Here is a 13,351-nt window from a genome sequence, read left to right on the forward strand (position 1 = left end):
TTGTAGTAAGATTTCATCTTGTAAATAAGCCTGGGCACAAGTGTGCATTCAAATCTTTAGTTATCATCTCACTAGCATGTTTTGAGAATTAAGAGCTAGAGAATAACAGCAAAATATATTAAATCATTATTAAACTCCATTATCTCTGCAGTGGTGCTCTAGGTTTTTCACATGGCAGCCAAGAGACAAGTGACTGCTGAGGTACCCCTGTCTTCCCCCGCCTCACCTCCTGCCCCATAGACTGTTTGACATTGATTTTTTTAAACAAATGAAGTATAGTTGTTTTATAATATTATATTAGCTTCAGGTGTACAGTGTAGTGATTCAATATTTTTATAGATTATGTTCCATATAAAGTTATAATAATATAATGGCTGTATTTCCCTGTGCTGTACCTTGTGTTATCCTTATTGCTTGTCTGTTTTATAGACAGGAATTTGTACCACTTAATTCCCTACCCCTGTTTTGCTCCTCCTCCTTCCCTCTCCCCACTGGTAAATGGTCTGTTATTTATACTGTGAATATGCTTCTATTTTGTTATATACATTCATTTATTTTTTAGATTCCACAAATAGGTGATTATAGATGGGGAAACAGTGGAAACAGTGGCTGACTTAATTTTTGAGGGCTCCAAAATCACTACAGATGGTAATTGTAGCCCTGAAATTAAAAGATGCTTACTCCTTGGAAGGAAAGTTATGACCAACCTAGATAGCATATTCAAAAGCAGAGACATTACTTTGTCAACAAAGGTCTGTCTAGTCAAGGCTATGGTTTTTCCAGTAGTCATGTATGGATGTGAGAGCTGGACTAGAAAGAAAGCTGAGTGCCAAAGAATTGATGCTTTTGAACTGTGGTGCTGGAGAAGATCCCTGAGAGTCCCTTGGACTGCAAGGAGATCTAACCAGTCCATCCTAAAGGAAATCAGTCCTGGGTGTTCATTGGAAGGACTGATGTTGAAGCTGAAACTCCAATATTTTGGCCACCTAATGCGAAGAGCTGACTCATTTGAAAAGACCCTGATGTTGGGAAAAGATTGAGGGCAGGAGGAAAAAGATTGAGGGCAGGAGGAGAAGGGGATGACAGAGGATGAGATGGTTGGATGGTATCACTGACTCAATGGACATGAGTTTGGGTGAACTCTGGGAGTTGGTGATGGACAGGGAGGCCTGGCGTGCTGCGGTTCATGGGGTCACATCTGAGTGACTGAACTGAACTGATAGGTGATAATGTATACCGTGTTGGTTTTTCTCTTTCTCACTCACTTCACTAAATGTATTATTCTTTAGGTCCATCTGAGAGTTTACCTTAAAGGCAGTGTTGGAAGGCAAATTTGAACTAGCCTCAAGGCAACTGTTGAAACTAGTAACCAGTTAGAACTGCCTTGGGCTCCTTTGATACTTGTGGGTTGTGGAAAATTCCCCAGGGAAAAGAGTGACTGTAATTAGATGCAGGTCATTGTAGTTAAAAAAAAATGTGGAGTTCAGGCTCCTTTGCTGTCTTTGGAAAGGTGACAGCCTGGGAGCCCTGGGGTGGAGGAAGCCACCCACCCTCCACCCTGCCTGGAGCCAGTCTGAGGCAGCAGGCAGCTGAGGCAGCAGAGCCGCCATCCAGGAAGTAGAAATTTGTTGTTGTTGTTCAGTCCTGTTTGACTCTTTGTGACCCCAGCAGGACAGGCTTACCTGTCCTTCACTATCTCTCGGAGCTTGCTCGAACTCATATCCATTGAGTCGATGATGCCATCCAACCATCTCATCCTCTGTCGCCCTCTTCTCCTGCCTTTTATCTTTCCCAGCATCGGGGTCTTTTCCCAATGAGTCAGTTCTTCGCCTCAGGTGGACAAAGTATTGGAGCTTCAGGTTCAGCATCAGTCCTTCCAATGAATATTCAGGACTGATTTCCTTTGGGATTGACTGGTTTGATCTTACTGTCCAAGGGACTCTCAAGAGTCTTCTCCGACACCACAGTTCAAAAGCATCAATTCTTCAGCACTCAGCTTTCTTTATAGTCCAACTCTTACATCCATACATGACTATTGGAAAAACCATAACTTTGTCTATACAGACCTCTGTGGGCAAAGGAATGTCTCTGCTTTTTAGTATGCTGTCTAGGTTTGTCATAGCTTTTCTTCCAGGGAGCAAGCGTCTTTTAATTTTATGACTGCAGTCACTGTCCACAGTGATTTTGGAGCCCAAGAAAATAAAATCTGTCACTGTTTCCATTTTTTCCTCATCTATTTACTATGAAATGGTGGGGCCAGATGCCATGATCTTTGTTTTTTGAATGTTGAGTTTTAAGCCAGCTTTTTTACTCTCCTCTTTCACCTTTATCAAGAGGTTCTTTTCTAGAAATTGGGGTGTGTTTAATTTATATCACCAGTCAGGAAAACTCATTTTTCTTTCTTCTTCTTCTCTCAAACCCGCAAACAAGTTTATAATCACAAGCTTCAGCTTAAGCTTGTTTGGAATATTTCATTCAAAAGTTTCTGCTTTGTTAATTTTTTCTTTGTATTTGGCATTCGTCTAGCAACATCTGTATGTTTTTTCCCCAAATCTACTTTTTGCTTCTCATTTCAATCTTCTGCTTAATTCCTGTCTTAAAATTTTATACTTTAGGAAGAAATAGAGCTTTATTCTAGAGAAGGAAATGGCAACCCACTCCAGTGTTCTTGCCTGGAGAATCCCATGGACAGAGAAGCCTGGTAGGCTGCAGTCCATGGGGTCGCACAGAGTCGGACACGACTGAAGCAACTTAGCAGTAGCAGCAGCAGAGCTTTATTCTGAAAATTTCTTATCTCCATTTGTTCCTGTTAGTATGTATTTTCTTTGTTTATTCTAAGACACTTAGATTGAGAACTAGAATAGCATTTTTTGATTCTTTATTGGGTTTTTATAAATTGAGAGAATACTGATTATAACTAAAAAAAAAAAACTCCTTAATAATTGATTTGAATTGTCTAAAATCCCCATCCTACAGAGCCTTTCTGGTGCTCAGGGACTCCTGCCCATTCTCAGCTGGTGCTCCGTGAGATCCTTAGCTCTGAAGATGTATTCCTGACGCATCTGTGGAGAGAAAGTACTCCATGCCCACCTGCTCCTCCACCATCTTGTCATCCCCTTTATCTAAAAGCTTCAGAGGACTGATGCCTAATACAGTTCACAGGTGTTAAATCTGTTTATTGTGAGATATACCATCCATGTAGAAAAATATGTCAGACACAGAGGTCGTAAAGAACAATGACAGAGGGAACACCCCAAAACTGCCACCCAGATCCAGACCTGCAAGACCACATGTGTGCCCTTCCCTAATCGCAGTTTCCAGCCCCTCTCCTTTTCTGGTAATTAGTCTACTGCTTTATATTTGCCTTGCTTTAAAAATTTTACTTGTACTTATGCAGTCTTAAGTGATAAATTAGTTTGGCTGTTTTGAACTTTATGTGAATGAATTCATGTTGTAAGTATTCTTTCATAAGGTCCTTCTGCTCAGCATTGTGCCTGTGAAATTCCCTCCTCTTCTGTGTAGTGTTTATTTACATTGCTGTATAGAATTCTGTTGTTAGAGTATACCACACACAATCCATTGAGGTTTGTTTCAGTGTCTGGCTAATGTAAATGCCACTGCTGCTATAAATGGCTGTTTATTTATTCCCTGGAGAGTTTGAAGGCTCTGTCTGGTGCACATATTCAGGAGAGGAATTGCTGCTTGCAGAGCATTCACATCGTCAGTAGTACTAGCTAACACCAGCAGTTTTCCAGAGTCGTGACAGCCTTATAGCTTTTAATGAATCCATTTCTATCAAAATTGTCTAAATGAAAAACATCTCCCCCAGTTTATCTCTGATGTTTAACATTAATTCTGATAATTAAAAAAAAATGAAAAATGCATTTTTATCCCCCCCCAATAGTAAATTTTATCTGTGTTGGTGGAAAGTAGGAATCAGATAAACCAGAATAACCCGTAGTGAGATAATTCTAGTTAGAAAATAGATTTTTAAAATCACCTGATTTTAAAAATCGAGGTGAGATATATTAGTACGTAACAAATCTATCATTTTAATCATTTTTACCTGTACGGTTCAACAACAATGACCTTAATAGAAGTACATGCACATTTTTATGCAACCATTACCACTGGCCAGGTCCAGAATGTTTTCTTCATCCCAAACTGAAACTCTGTACCCATTAAATAAGAACGCCCCAATCTCCCCTCTCCCAGCTCCTTGCAGCCACCATTCTACTCTGTCTTTATGAAATTGACTGCTCTAGATTCTTCATATAAGTGGAATCATACTTACATATGTATTTGTCCTTATGTATCTGGCTTATTTCACTTAGCATAATGTCTTCAAGTTTCATCCATGTAGCATGTGTCAGAATTTCTTTTTAAGGCTGAATAATACTGTATGTGTTTCCACATCTTTACCCACTCATCTGTCTGAGGACACTTGGGTTCCCTCCACCTTCAAGCTTTTGTGAATAGTGCTGCTTTGAACATGGATGTGCATGTGCAAATATTTGTTTTGAGTCATTGCTTTCAGTTGAATAGTTGCTTTTTAACCTTTTTATACCAAACCCTTTTATTAGTGCTGATTTGAAAATCAGCTTCCCCTAGAAACTGATCAGTTATATCCTTATTTTCTCATGAGAAAATAAGACAGAAAGAAGGAGAGCGTCCCACATCGCCTGTTTCTATTAATGGTAGCACTAAGATTGGCACCAGCCTGGGCCTTGCAGGTCATGGGGTTGCAAGGAGTCAGACGCAACTTAGCAACTGAAAAGCTGAGCTTCCCTGTGGCTCAGCGGTAAAGAATCTACCTGCCAGTGCAGGGGACGGGGATTTGATCCCACATTCTGCGGAGCAACTAAGCCCATGTGCTGCAGCTACTGAGCCTGTGCTCTGGAGCCCAGGAGCTGCAGCTCCTGAAGCCTCCAGCCCTAGAGCCCGTGCCCCGTAATAAGAGAAGCCGCTACAGCGGGCGGCCGGCTCACTGCCACGGGAGAGTAGTCCCTGCTTGCTGCAACTGCAGAAAAGCCTGAGCAGCAATGAAGCCAAAATAAAGGACTACATGGAGTTAAGAGCAGCAGAGAATGAAAAAATAAAAGATAGGCACCTGCCTTTCAGTAATTAGGAGACTATGTGTTCTTTTGTTGTTAGATTTTGATAGCCACTATCCATTTGAAAAATAATAAAGTTGCATGCCATTTTTCTTTAAAATAGCTGTCTTATTTGTCTAGCATATATGGAGCTTTTAATTTTAAAAGTTTGGTTAAAAACCATAGCAACATACACAAAATGAAACACTTTTGTCTGTGCTTTTACTATGGAAATGTATCCTACATACTGATACTTTATTTCAATAAAGTTTTTAAGGCTTGCATTCTGGAGAGTTGGGATGTCAGTGATATTTAACATTTTTGGTTTTAGGGCCCCTTTGTATCTCAAAAATTATTGAAGTCCAAAAAGAGCTTTGAGTATGTGGGTATTGGTGCTCAGTCTCTTGTGTCCGACTCTGCAACCCCATGGACCGTAGCCTGCCAGGCTCCTCTGTCCATGGGATTCTCCAGGCAAGAATACTGGAGTGGATTGCCATTTCCTCCTCCAATGTGGGTGTGAGCTGCTGATTTACTGTATTAGAAACTAAAACTGAGAAGCAAAAAAATTTACTAGCTCATTTAAAAATAAACCTAAAAATTATAAATAATCTATTTTCTATGGAAAAATAGCTGTATTTTCTAACTGAAAACTTTACTGAGAAGAGTATCTCACATTTTGGTACAATATCTTCAGTGTCTCAGTTCAGTTCAGTCACTCAGTCATGTCCGACTCTTTGCAACCCCATAAATTGCAGCACTCCAGGCCTCCCTGTCCATTACCAACACTCCAGAGTTCACTCAAACTCACATCCATCGAGTCAGTGCTGCCATCCAGCCATCTCATCCTCTGTCGTCCCCTTCTTCTCCTACCCCCAGTCCTTCCCAGCATCAGGGTCTTTTCCAGTGAGTCAGCTCTTCTCATGAGGTGGCCAAAGTATTGGAATTTCAGCTTTAGCATCCGTCCTTCCATAGAACACTCAGGACTGATCTCCTTTAGAATGGACTGATTGGATCTCCTTGCAGTCCAAGGGACTCTCAAGAGTCTTCTCCAACACCACAGTTCAAAAGCATCAATTCTTCGGTGCTCAGCTTTCTTCACAGTCCAACTCTCACATCCATACTTGACCACAGGAAAAACCATAGCCTTGACTAGACGGACCTTTGTTGGCAAAGTAATGTCTCTGCTTTTGAATATGCTATTTAGGTTGGTCATAACTTTCCTTCCAAGAAGTAAGCTTCTTTTAATTTCATGGCTGCAATCACCATCTGCAGTGATTTTGGAGCCCCCCAAAATAAAGTCTGACACTGTTTCCACTGTTGCCCCATCTATTTGCCGTGAAGTGATGGGACCGGATGCCATGATCTTAGTTTTCTGAATGTTGAGCTTTAAGCCAACTTTTTCACTCTCCACTTTCACTTTCATCAAGAGGCTTTTGAGTTCCTCTTCACTTTCTGCCATAAGGGTGGTGTCATCTGCATATCTGAGGTTATTGATATTTCTCCCGGCAGTCTTGATTCCAGCTTGTGCTTCTTCCAGTCCAGCGTTTCTCATGATGTACTCTGCATATAAGTTAAATAAGCAGGATGACAATATACAGCCTTGATGTACTCCTTTTCCTATTTGGAACCAGTCTGCTGTTCCATGTCCAGTTCTAACCGTTGCTTCCTGACCTGCATATAGGTTTCTCAAGAGGCAGGTCAGGTAGTCTGGTATTCCCATCTCTTTCAGAATTTTCCACAGTTTATTGTGATCCACACAGTCAAAGGCTTTGGCATAGTCAATAAAGCAGAAATGGTCTAAACGTACTGAAAAGATAGTTATATTCCCATATCTGCTTATATTCCCATATCTGCTTCTGTATGCAATCTGTTACAATATACTGTTTTGTTGTAATGTCTAAAGAAAATTTGACCTCACACAGATATGTGGTTGGAAAAGGAAAGAGTATTTTAATAGTCTTTTCAGCTAATCATGGATATTTTTGTTACTCCACCAGAACTCAACAAGTGGTAGTTTCTTAAAAGGTTAGTAGCAATGTGGAATTTTAAATGTATTAGTGACTTTTTCATACTTATTTATACTAAAATCCATTTGTCTTTTTTTGCACTTTGAATGATTCTGTAAGTATAATTGTTATCAACATGCATTGGTCATTTGAAAAATGTTGATTTAAGCTATGTGAATATTCCAAATACTGACACACTATGAAATATGAAGTCTGCTATCAAAAGTTCACCTATATCAATACCACCTTCTTTTGCTTGCAGAGTATCTTTAAATCTTGGGATTCTATCAAGCACAGAATGATAGATGCTGTTTTTCCCACAATTTTAACTTGAAAACTCTTTTATTATTGGCAACAAATACCATCAGTGACAGCTCAGTTTGTTCATGTTAAAGAAAAAAGTGTCTGCCAAAGACCCAAGCCTGAATGGCCATGATTTGTCAGTCCTTCTTTCCAGTGAAGATGGTATATTTCATGAAGAAGGCGGTTTGCTCAGCCCACCACTGAAGCTGTAGCACAAGTGCTTCTCCTCAGTTGCCCATAGTGCTGCAGTCTGCACAAGGGCTGTGTAAGACTCACTGTCTGAAACAGAGTGCTGAACAACCATGTCCTCAAGGGGCGAGACCGAATAATAATCATTTTTACTTCTGCATTAAGAACATCCTTAACGTGGGTGGCATGTTAAAAGATCTGACGAGCCCTGGTACCAGCTGATGCTGGGCCTTGGTCTGTGCCCTTGGGCTGGTGGTTGGCCCCACTGTTGCTTTTGCACCATTGATAGAAATTGTGATGCAGTGAAGAAGATTTATAATGTCTTAGTATTATTTTGAAAGTAATTTTGATGTTATGGACCACTTCCTGTCTGGGGAGGATGTGAGGGAACAGATGGTATACATTGTCATGTTTAATGTGGGTTTAAACATTAGTAATTGCTGGGTCTTGAGAAGTTGCTTTTGCTTTTCCCCTCTGGTGCTTGTCTGCAGCCAGGGGTAGGGACTAAGGGAATATTGTACCATGGTGTTAGAATTTCTGGAGGAAGAACATAGCATTCATTTGAATTTGATAGCATTTGTTTTTACTTTTTCCCCCTCAGGTACAAGTGCTTCCTGAGAGAATTGAATTGTTTTGATTTTAGACACAAAGGAAGTATATGTACTGTGACTCATTTGAATTAGGGTATCTCAAGGAAATTATTTGTAGCTTCTGCCTTACCTTGGCCTGCATCCTCTGAGAAACTTCCATTGAGTAAATTGTTTGTGCTAAGTTCTGTGTCAGGGACGAAAAGGGTAGGTTCCCAGCCTCTGGGAGTGCAGGGAAGAGAGTCAGGATGAAGCGAGATGAAGGCTATTGGCGGGTTAGCACGGGGTCTCTGGGAAGCTTCCCAGGAAAGGTGCTGTGTAGTAGGTGTTAGAGAAGATGCAGGCCTGGCTTGGGAAAGGAGCACAGGCCATGGCAACAAGAAGGAGAGGGGACGCAGTCCAGGGAATGGCCAGAGGCTGAGGGCTGAACACAGGCCGCGTGTGGGGGCTGTCGCAGAGGAGGACACATGCAATCAGATCGCGAAGGGTCCTGCTGGGACTTGACCTCATAGGCCAGTGGCTTTGAAAGCTGGTTCCAGACCAGCAGCGTCAGCATCTCTTGGGAACTTGTTAAAGATGCAGATATCCAGGTCCAGTGCCAGGTATGGGGGTGGGGCTGGGCTGGGCTGTACATTTCAGCTAGCTCTCTGGGGGATGGCCTGGTGCGGGGGAGGTGAGAGAACAGTTCAGGCTCTTTGAGCAGCCTTGAGTTTTAGAAAGATCACTCTGAGGGTTCTCTGGAAGGTGGGACGGGAGGGGGGCGCGGTTAGGGAGCAAGTCATCCAGTGTTTCTGTGGATATGATGTGGAGCCGGACCAAAGGCAGCAGGAAGGAATGGGTTTGCTGGAGATAGATTCTCTGGAACTTTATTGCTAGTAGACGACGTAAAAGCCGAGACAGCTGGGCTTTGCTCTGTGACCTGCCGGCAGTCACGAATGGAGAGTTTTAAAGGCTCTCTCTGCCTTGTGTCTTCAGGGAAGAGCTTTTACTGAAAGTGAAAACATCCCTTCAGATAACTTGCTGGAGCCTCTTCCATCTCCTTTTTGAGGTTGTCGCTTAGCTCAGGATGGCGACCTCTGGCCGGGAAGTGCGCACATTCAGGGCTCCCAGTCTTGGAAGGGACAGCGCAGTGTTGTTTCACTCACTCTGCACAACTACTGGCAAGCTTAGTAAATGGCACATGGCATCCGGCTCCTTATGGTGCGTGTTGCCTGTGAGTCTGCGTGGAGTGCTCTTTTACTATTGAAATCTTACCAATCTGTAGCTCCATTTGGTAAACGTGTGTGTCCAGAGGGGTCTCTGATTTCAGTTACAGTGATTATTATGTTATTATATTATGTTCATATGTTTATCAGTAAAAGTGTGTTAAAACTTTTATTCTTCAGTATTTTTAATTCTTTTTCTTTGTGTCCCATTTTGTCTTACAGATTTGTCAGACTCCAGGGCCTTCAAGCTGTGATTAATCTGATGGTTCGTGAAACAACTGGGAAAACAGATGTTTTGTGTGCCATTTGAAGAGTGTGTGTCTATGTATATTTAAAACTTTCTTTCTATACATACACATTTACACGAGAAGACAGGCTCATTCTTGTGCTCTCTTGAAGAGTTTTACAACTGATGAAAATTAATTTAAGAATCAGATGGAGCAACTTGACACCACTGGGCTTGGGAGCCCGGGGAGAGAAATACATCACTAATGGCCAGTTTTCCATATGGTCTTCACGGGTAAAGAAAGTTTGCAAAAAGAAGAGAAAAAAAAGCTTGCACAGATCAAGCCTCAAAAATACCTCTCCAGTTTAAAGAAGGAACTAAGTGAGAAGGTGACTGAGGGGGAAGTGTGATTTCAAGCTTTGCAGGTGGAAGTGTGCCGTGCTTTTTGCGCTTTATTTTTCAGTGGGTCTGGTGATTTGGACAGACGTTAAGATTCAGGACTGAAGGGTGGCTCTCACTGTGTGCTTATGACTGGAGGAGGCCAGCCAGGGTGTGATGGGGCAAGTTTGAACAATGAACTGATTCCTTTGCCTTTTTTCAGTTAACTGAAAAAAGTCCAGAAATTTTAATTTATTATTTCCCTTTTTCTTGCCTGTATCTGTAGGATAGTTCCTTAAGGTAGCAATTGAAACTGCTAATCACAAAATAATTATCAAGGCGCATCCTTGTAAAGCTTTTTTCCTTGGACTGTACCCGGGGCATTTGGAGACGGTCTCTGAAGGTGGTCAGGAGAGTGCCCTTCAGACAGCACAGTCACTCTTCAGGGAGATAGTGAGAAAAGAACCTGACTCTTGCCTGTGTTTCCATTTTAAGGGGTTCTCTCCCGTGTTGAGTCCAGGCATACTTGCATGTAAAAGGGGGACCAGTTCATGGACTTAATTCTGGGATTAGTTTTTTCCCTTCAAGATGGAAAAGCACGTCATCCTTAAGAGCAGAAAGGGGAGGAGTGACTAGGGGAGGGAGTACGGAGACCTCCTGTAGCCCAGCTGGGCTACCCTTTGTCCACACACGTGTTTAGATTCACTGGAGGCCCACGCTCCCGTAGAGCCCTGGAACCTCCTGGCTCTGCTGGGGGCAGGGGCTTCCTCGCCTGCCTCTATGGCCCCCAGGGCTGCGTCAGCCTGTGTCACGGCCCTCCCTGGGGACACAGCCACCTTCTGGGAAGCCCGGTTGGGCTCTGAAGTTGGAGGTTTCTGGCTCTGAACAGCGAGGAAAGAGTTTTTTTTTTCCTCCTAAAATTTGGACTGCTGTCTGCACAAACTCTAGTCTGTTTTGCACGGTTTGTGTGCCTTTTTCCCTTTATGCAATCTTCAGCTTTAGCAGCAGAAATTTGTCTAGCTGAGAAAGCAAGCCCGAGGGTGGCTTCAGAAAGAAGATGATCCCGTGTGTTCTGCCTCTGTATCTGAACTTTTGAAGGGGACGCTCCAGCTCGAGGGATTCTTTAAGCCTTAAGTTACTTGAAATCTATGTATTTGCAGCCCTTTGTGTCTGGAATCACATTACACTAAACTGGAATCTCAGGCTGAATAAGAAGAACCAAGTGAAAAGAACACTCAGTTTCTTTATCACCACTTGTCAACGATGCTCTTTCTCCAAAGGGTCACCCGGCGCTTCCTCTAAGGACTTGAAAATAAAAATGGCCGCCACGTTTTTTTTTAAGCATTATCTTTTCTTAGCAGACTGCCATCATCTTTTATAGAGGAATTTTTCACTATGCATTTGGTGGAGCTTTCTAAAATACTGACCTTCTAATTAGAATGAGGTCAGTTTCAATTAAAGGGGTCAGGCTAAACAGCGCAAGCCAACCACAGAATTAACACCAGTCAGTGAGAGCAATTGGTTTAAATTTTTCGGCATTTAGCCTTGCTCTTTAAGTAAAACGGTTCTTCCAAAAAAAGTATGTATGCAGCGGTGGAGCATGGGCCTGTCCTGTGCAGCGACTCCAACATCCTCTGCCTGTCCTGGAAGGGCCGTGTCCCCAAGAGTGAGAAGGAGAAGCCCGTGTGCCGCAGGCGCTACTACGAGGAGGGCTGGCTGGCCACGGGCAATGGGCGCGGCGTAGTTGGGGTGACCTTCACCTCCAGCCACTGTCGCCGGGACAGAAACACTCCACAGAGAATCAACTTCAACCTGCGAGGCCACAATAGTGAGGTGAGCGGGCTTCTGTTTCACTTTCGGTCTGGTCACGGGCGGTGTTTGTAAGCCCCGCCCGGCATGGACTCCAGGTCCTCAGACTTGCTGCCAGGGGAGACTTCTCAGATGTGAACCCTGTCTTCTGTGTGTGTTCCCAGGGAGACCCAATTCCTGGTGGCCTGTATCACCTCTCCAGCATCCCTCGTTATCCTTTCGCCGTGGTTGGTGGGCCGCTCCCTGGCAGGGACCCCAGGGTGGCGTTCTGACCAGGTGTGGGATTGGATGAGATGCTCCTAACCTGCCTGTGACGCTCTGAGCCTGTGGTCACCTTTATCCAGGCAGAGTCCCTGCCCCGGGGTCAGATGGGCTGTGCAGACCACAGACATGGTGCTGACTCGGTCATGCACAGTTCACATCTGCATGCTTGGTGGTGGCCTCACACCTAGCATATATTCCCATGTCGGAGGTAGACAAAAGAACTAACTGGACGGAAATGAAGGAAGTCATTAGTGGGACAAGAGCCATGATTTTTCACATCTGCTGGGTATAGTATATTGAGGACATTATGCTATGTATACCTGTGTATAGATTCCTTTGTGCTTCTGATAACATAAATGTGGTCATTATCTTTGAAATTCCTTCAACCAGCATTTAGTGAGCAGTGTGTTTAAAAGAAGTGTACTTACATAGCCTGTTAACCATATTCATGCTGCCCTGTCCACTAGTTTCTTATGAGGAATCCACCTTATATTGTAATTAAGTGGTTTTGGATAGAAGGCAATGGCACCCCACTCCAGTACTCTTGCCTGGAAAATCCCATGGATGGAGGAGCCTAGTAGGCTGCAGTCCATGGGGTCGCTAAGAGTCGGACACGACTGAGCGACTTCACGTTCACTTTTCACTTTCATGCATTGGAGAAGGAAATGGCAGCCCACTCCAGTGTTCTTGCCTGGAGAATCCCAGGGATGGGGGAGCCTGGTGGGCTGCCGTCTCTGGGGTTGCACAGAGTCAGACACGACTGAAGCAACTTAGCAGCAGCAAAGGGAATATTTTTGAAGGGTCAGTTCAGTTGCTCAGTCATGTCCAGCTCTTTACGACCCCATGAACCGCAGCATGCCGGCCTCTCTGTCTATCACCAACTCCCGGAGTTCACCCAAACCCATGTTCATTATGTCGGTGATGCCATCTAACCATCTCATCCTCTGTCATCCCCTTCTCCTCCTGTCCTCAGTCTTTCCCAGCATCAGGGTCTTTTCAAATGAGTCAGCTCTCCACATCAGATGGCCAAAGTATTGGAGTTTCAGCTTCAACATCAGTCCCTCCAATGAACACCCAGGACTGATCTCCTTTACAATGGACTGGTTGGATCTCCTTGCAGTCCAAGGGACTCTAAAGAGTCTTCTCCAACACCACAGTTCAAAAGCATCAATTCTTCGGCACTCAGCTTTCTTTATAGTCCAGCTCTCACATCCATGCATGACCACTGGAAAAACCATAGCCTTGACTAGACGGACATTTGTTGGCAAAGTAATGTCTCTGCTTTTGAATA

The 13,351-nt window shown here is 43.4% G+C and overlaps 1 protein-coding gene across 5 annotated transcripts in view; it reads left to right on the forward strand.

Moving 5' to 3' along the window:
- TULP4 (TUB like protein 4) overlaps positions 1-13,351 on the forward strand; it is a 201,354-nt gene that overhangs the window by 47,115 nt on the left and 140,888 nt on the right. For all 5 annotated transcript variants that reach the window (XM_024997115.2, XM_024997116.2, XM_024997118.2 and 2 more), the window contains exon 2: positions 9,606-11,820. In XM_024997115.2, the coding sequence (XP_024852883.1) occupies positions 11,569-11,820 (252 nt within the window). In that variant the 5' untranslated portion in view covers positions 9,606-11,568. The remainder of the gene's footprint in view (positions 1-9,605; positions 11,821-13,351) is intronic.

Source organism: Bos taurus, chromosome 9 (assembly GCF_002263795.3).
Source record: "Bos taurus isolate L1 Dominette 01449 registration number 42190680 breed Hereford chromosome 9, ARS-UCD2.0, whole genome shotgun sequence".
Lineage (NCBI taxonomy): Eukaryota > Metazoa > Chordata > Mammalia > Artiodactyla > Bovidae > Bos > Bos taurus.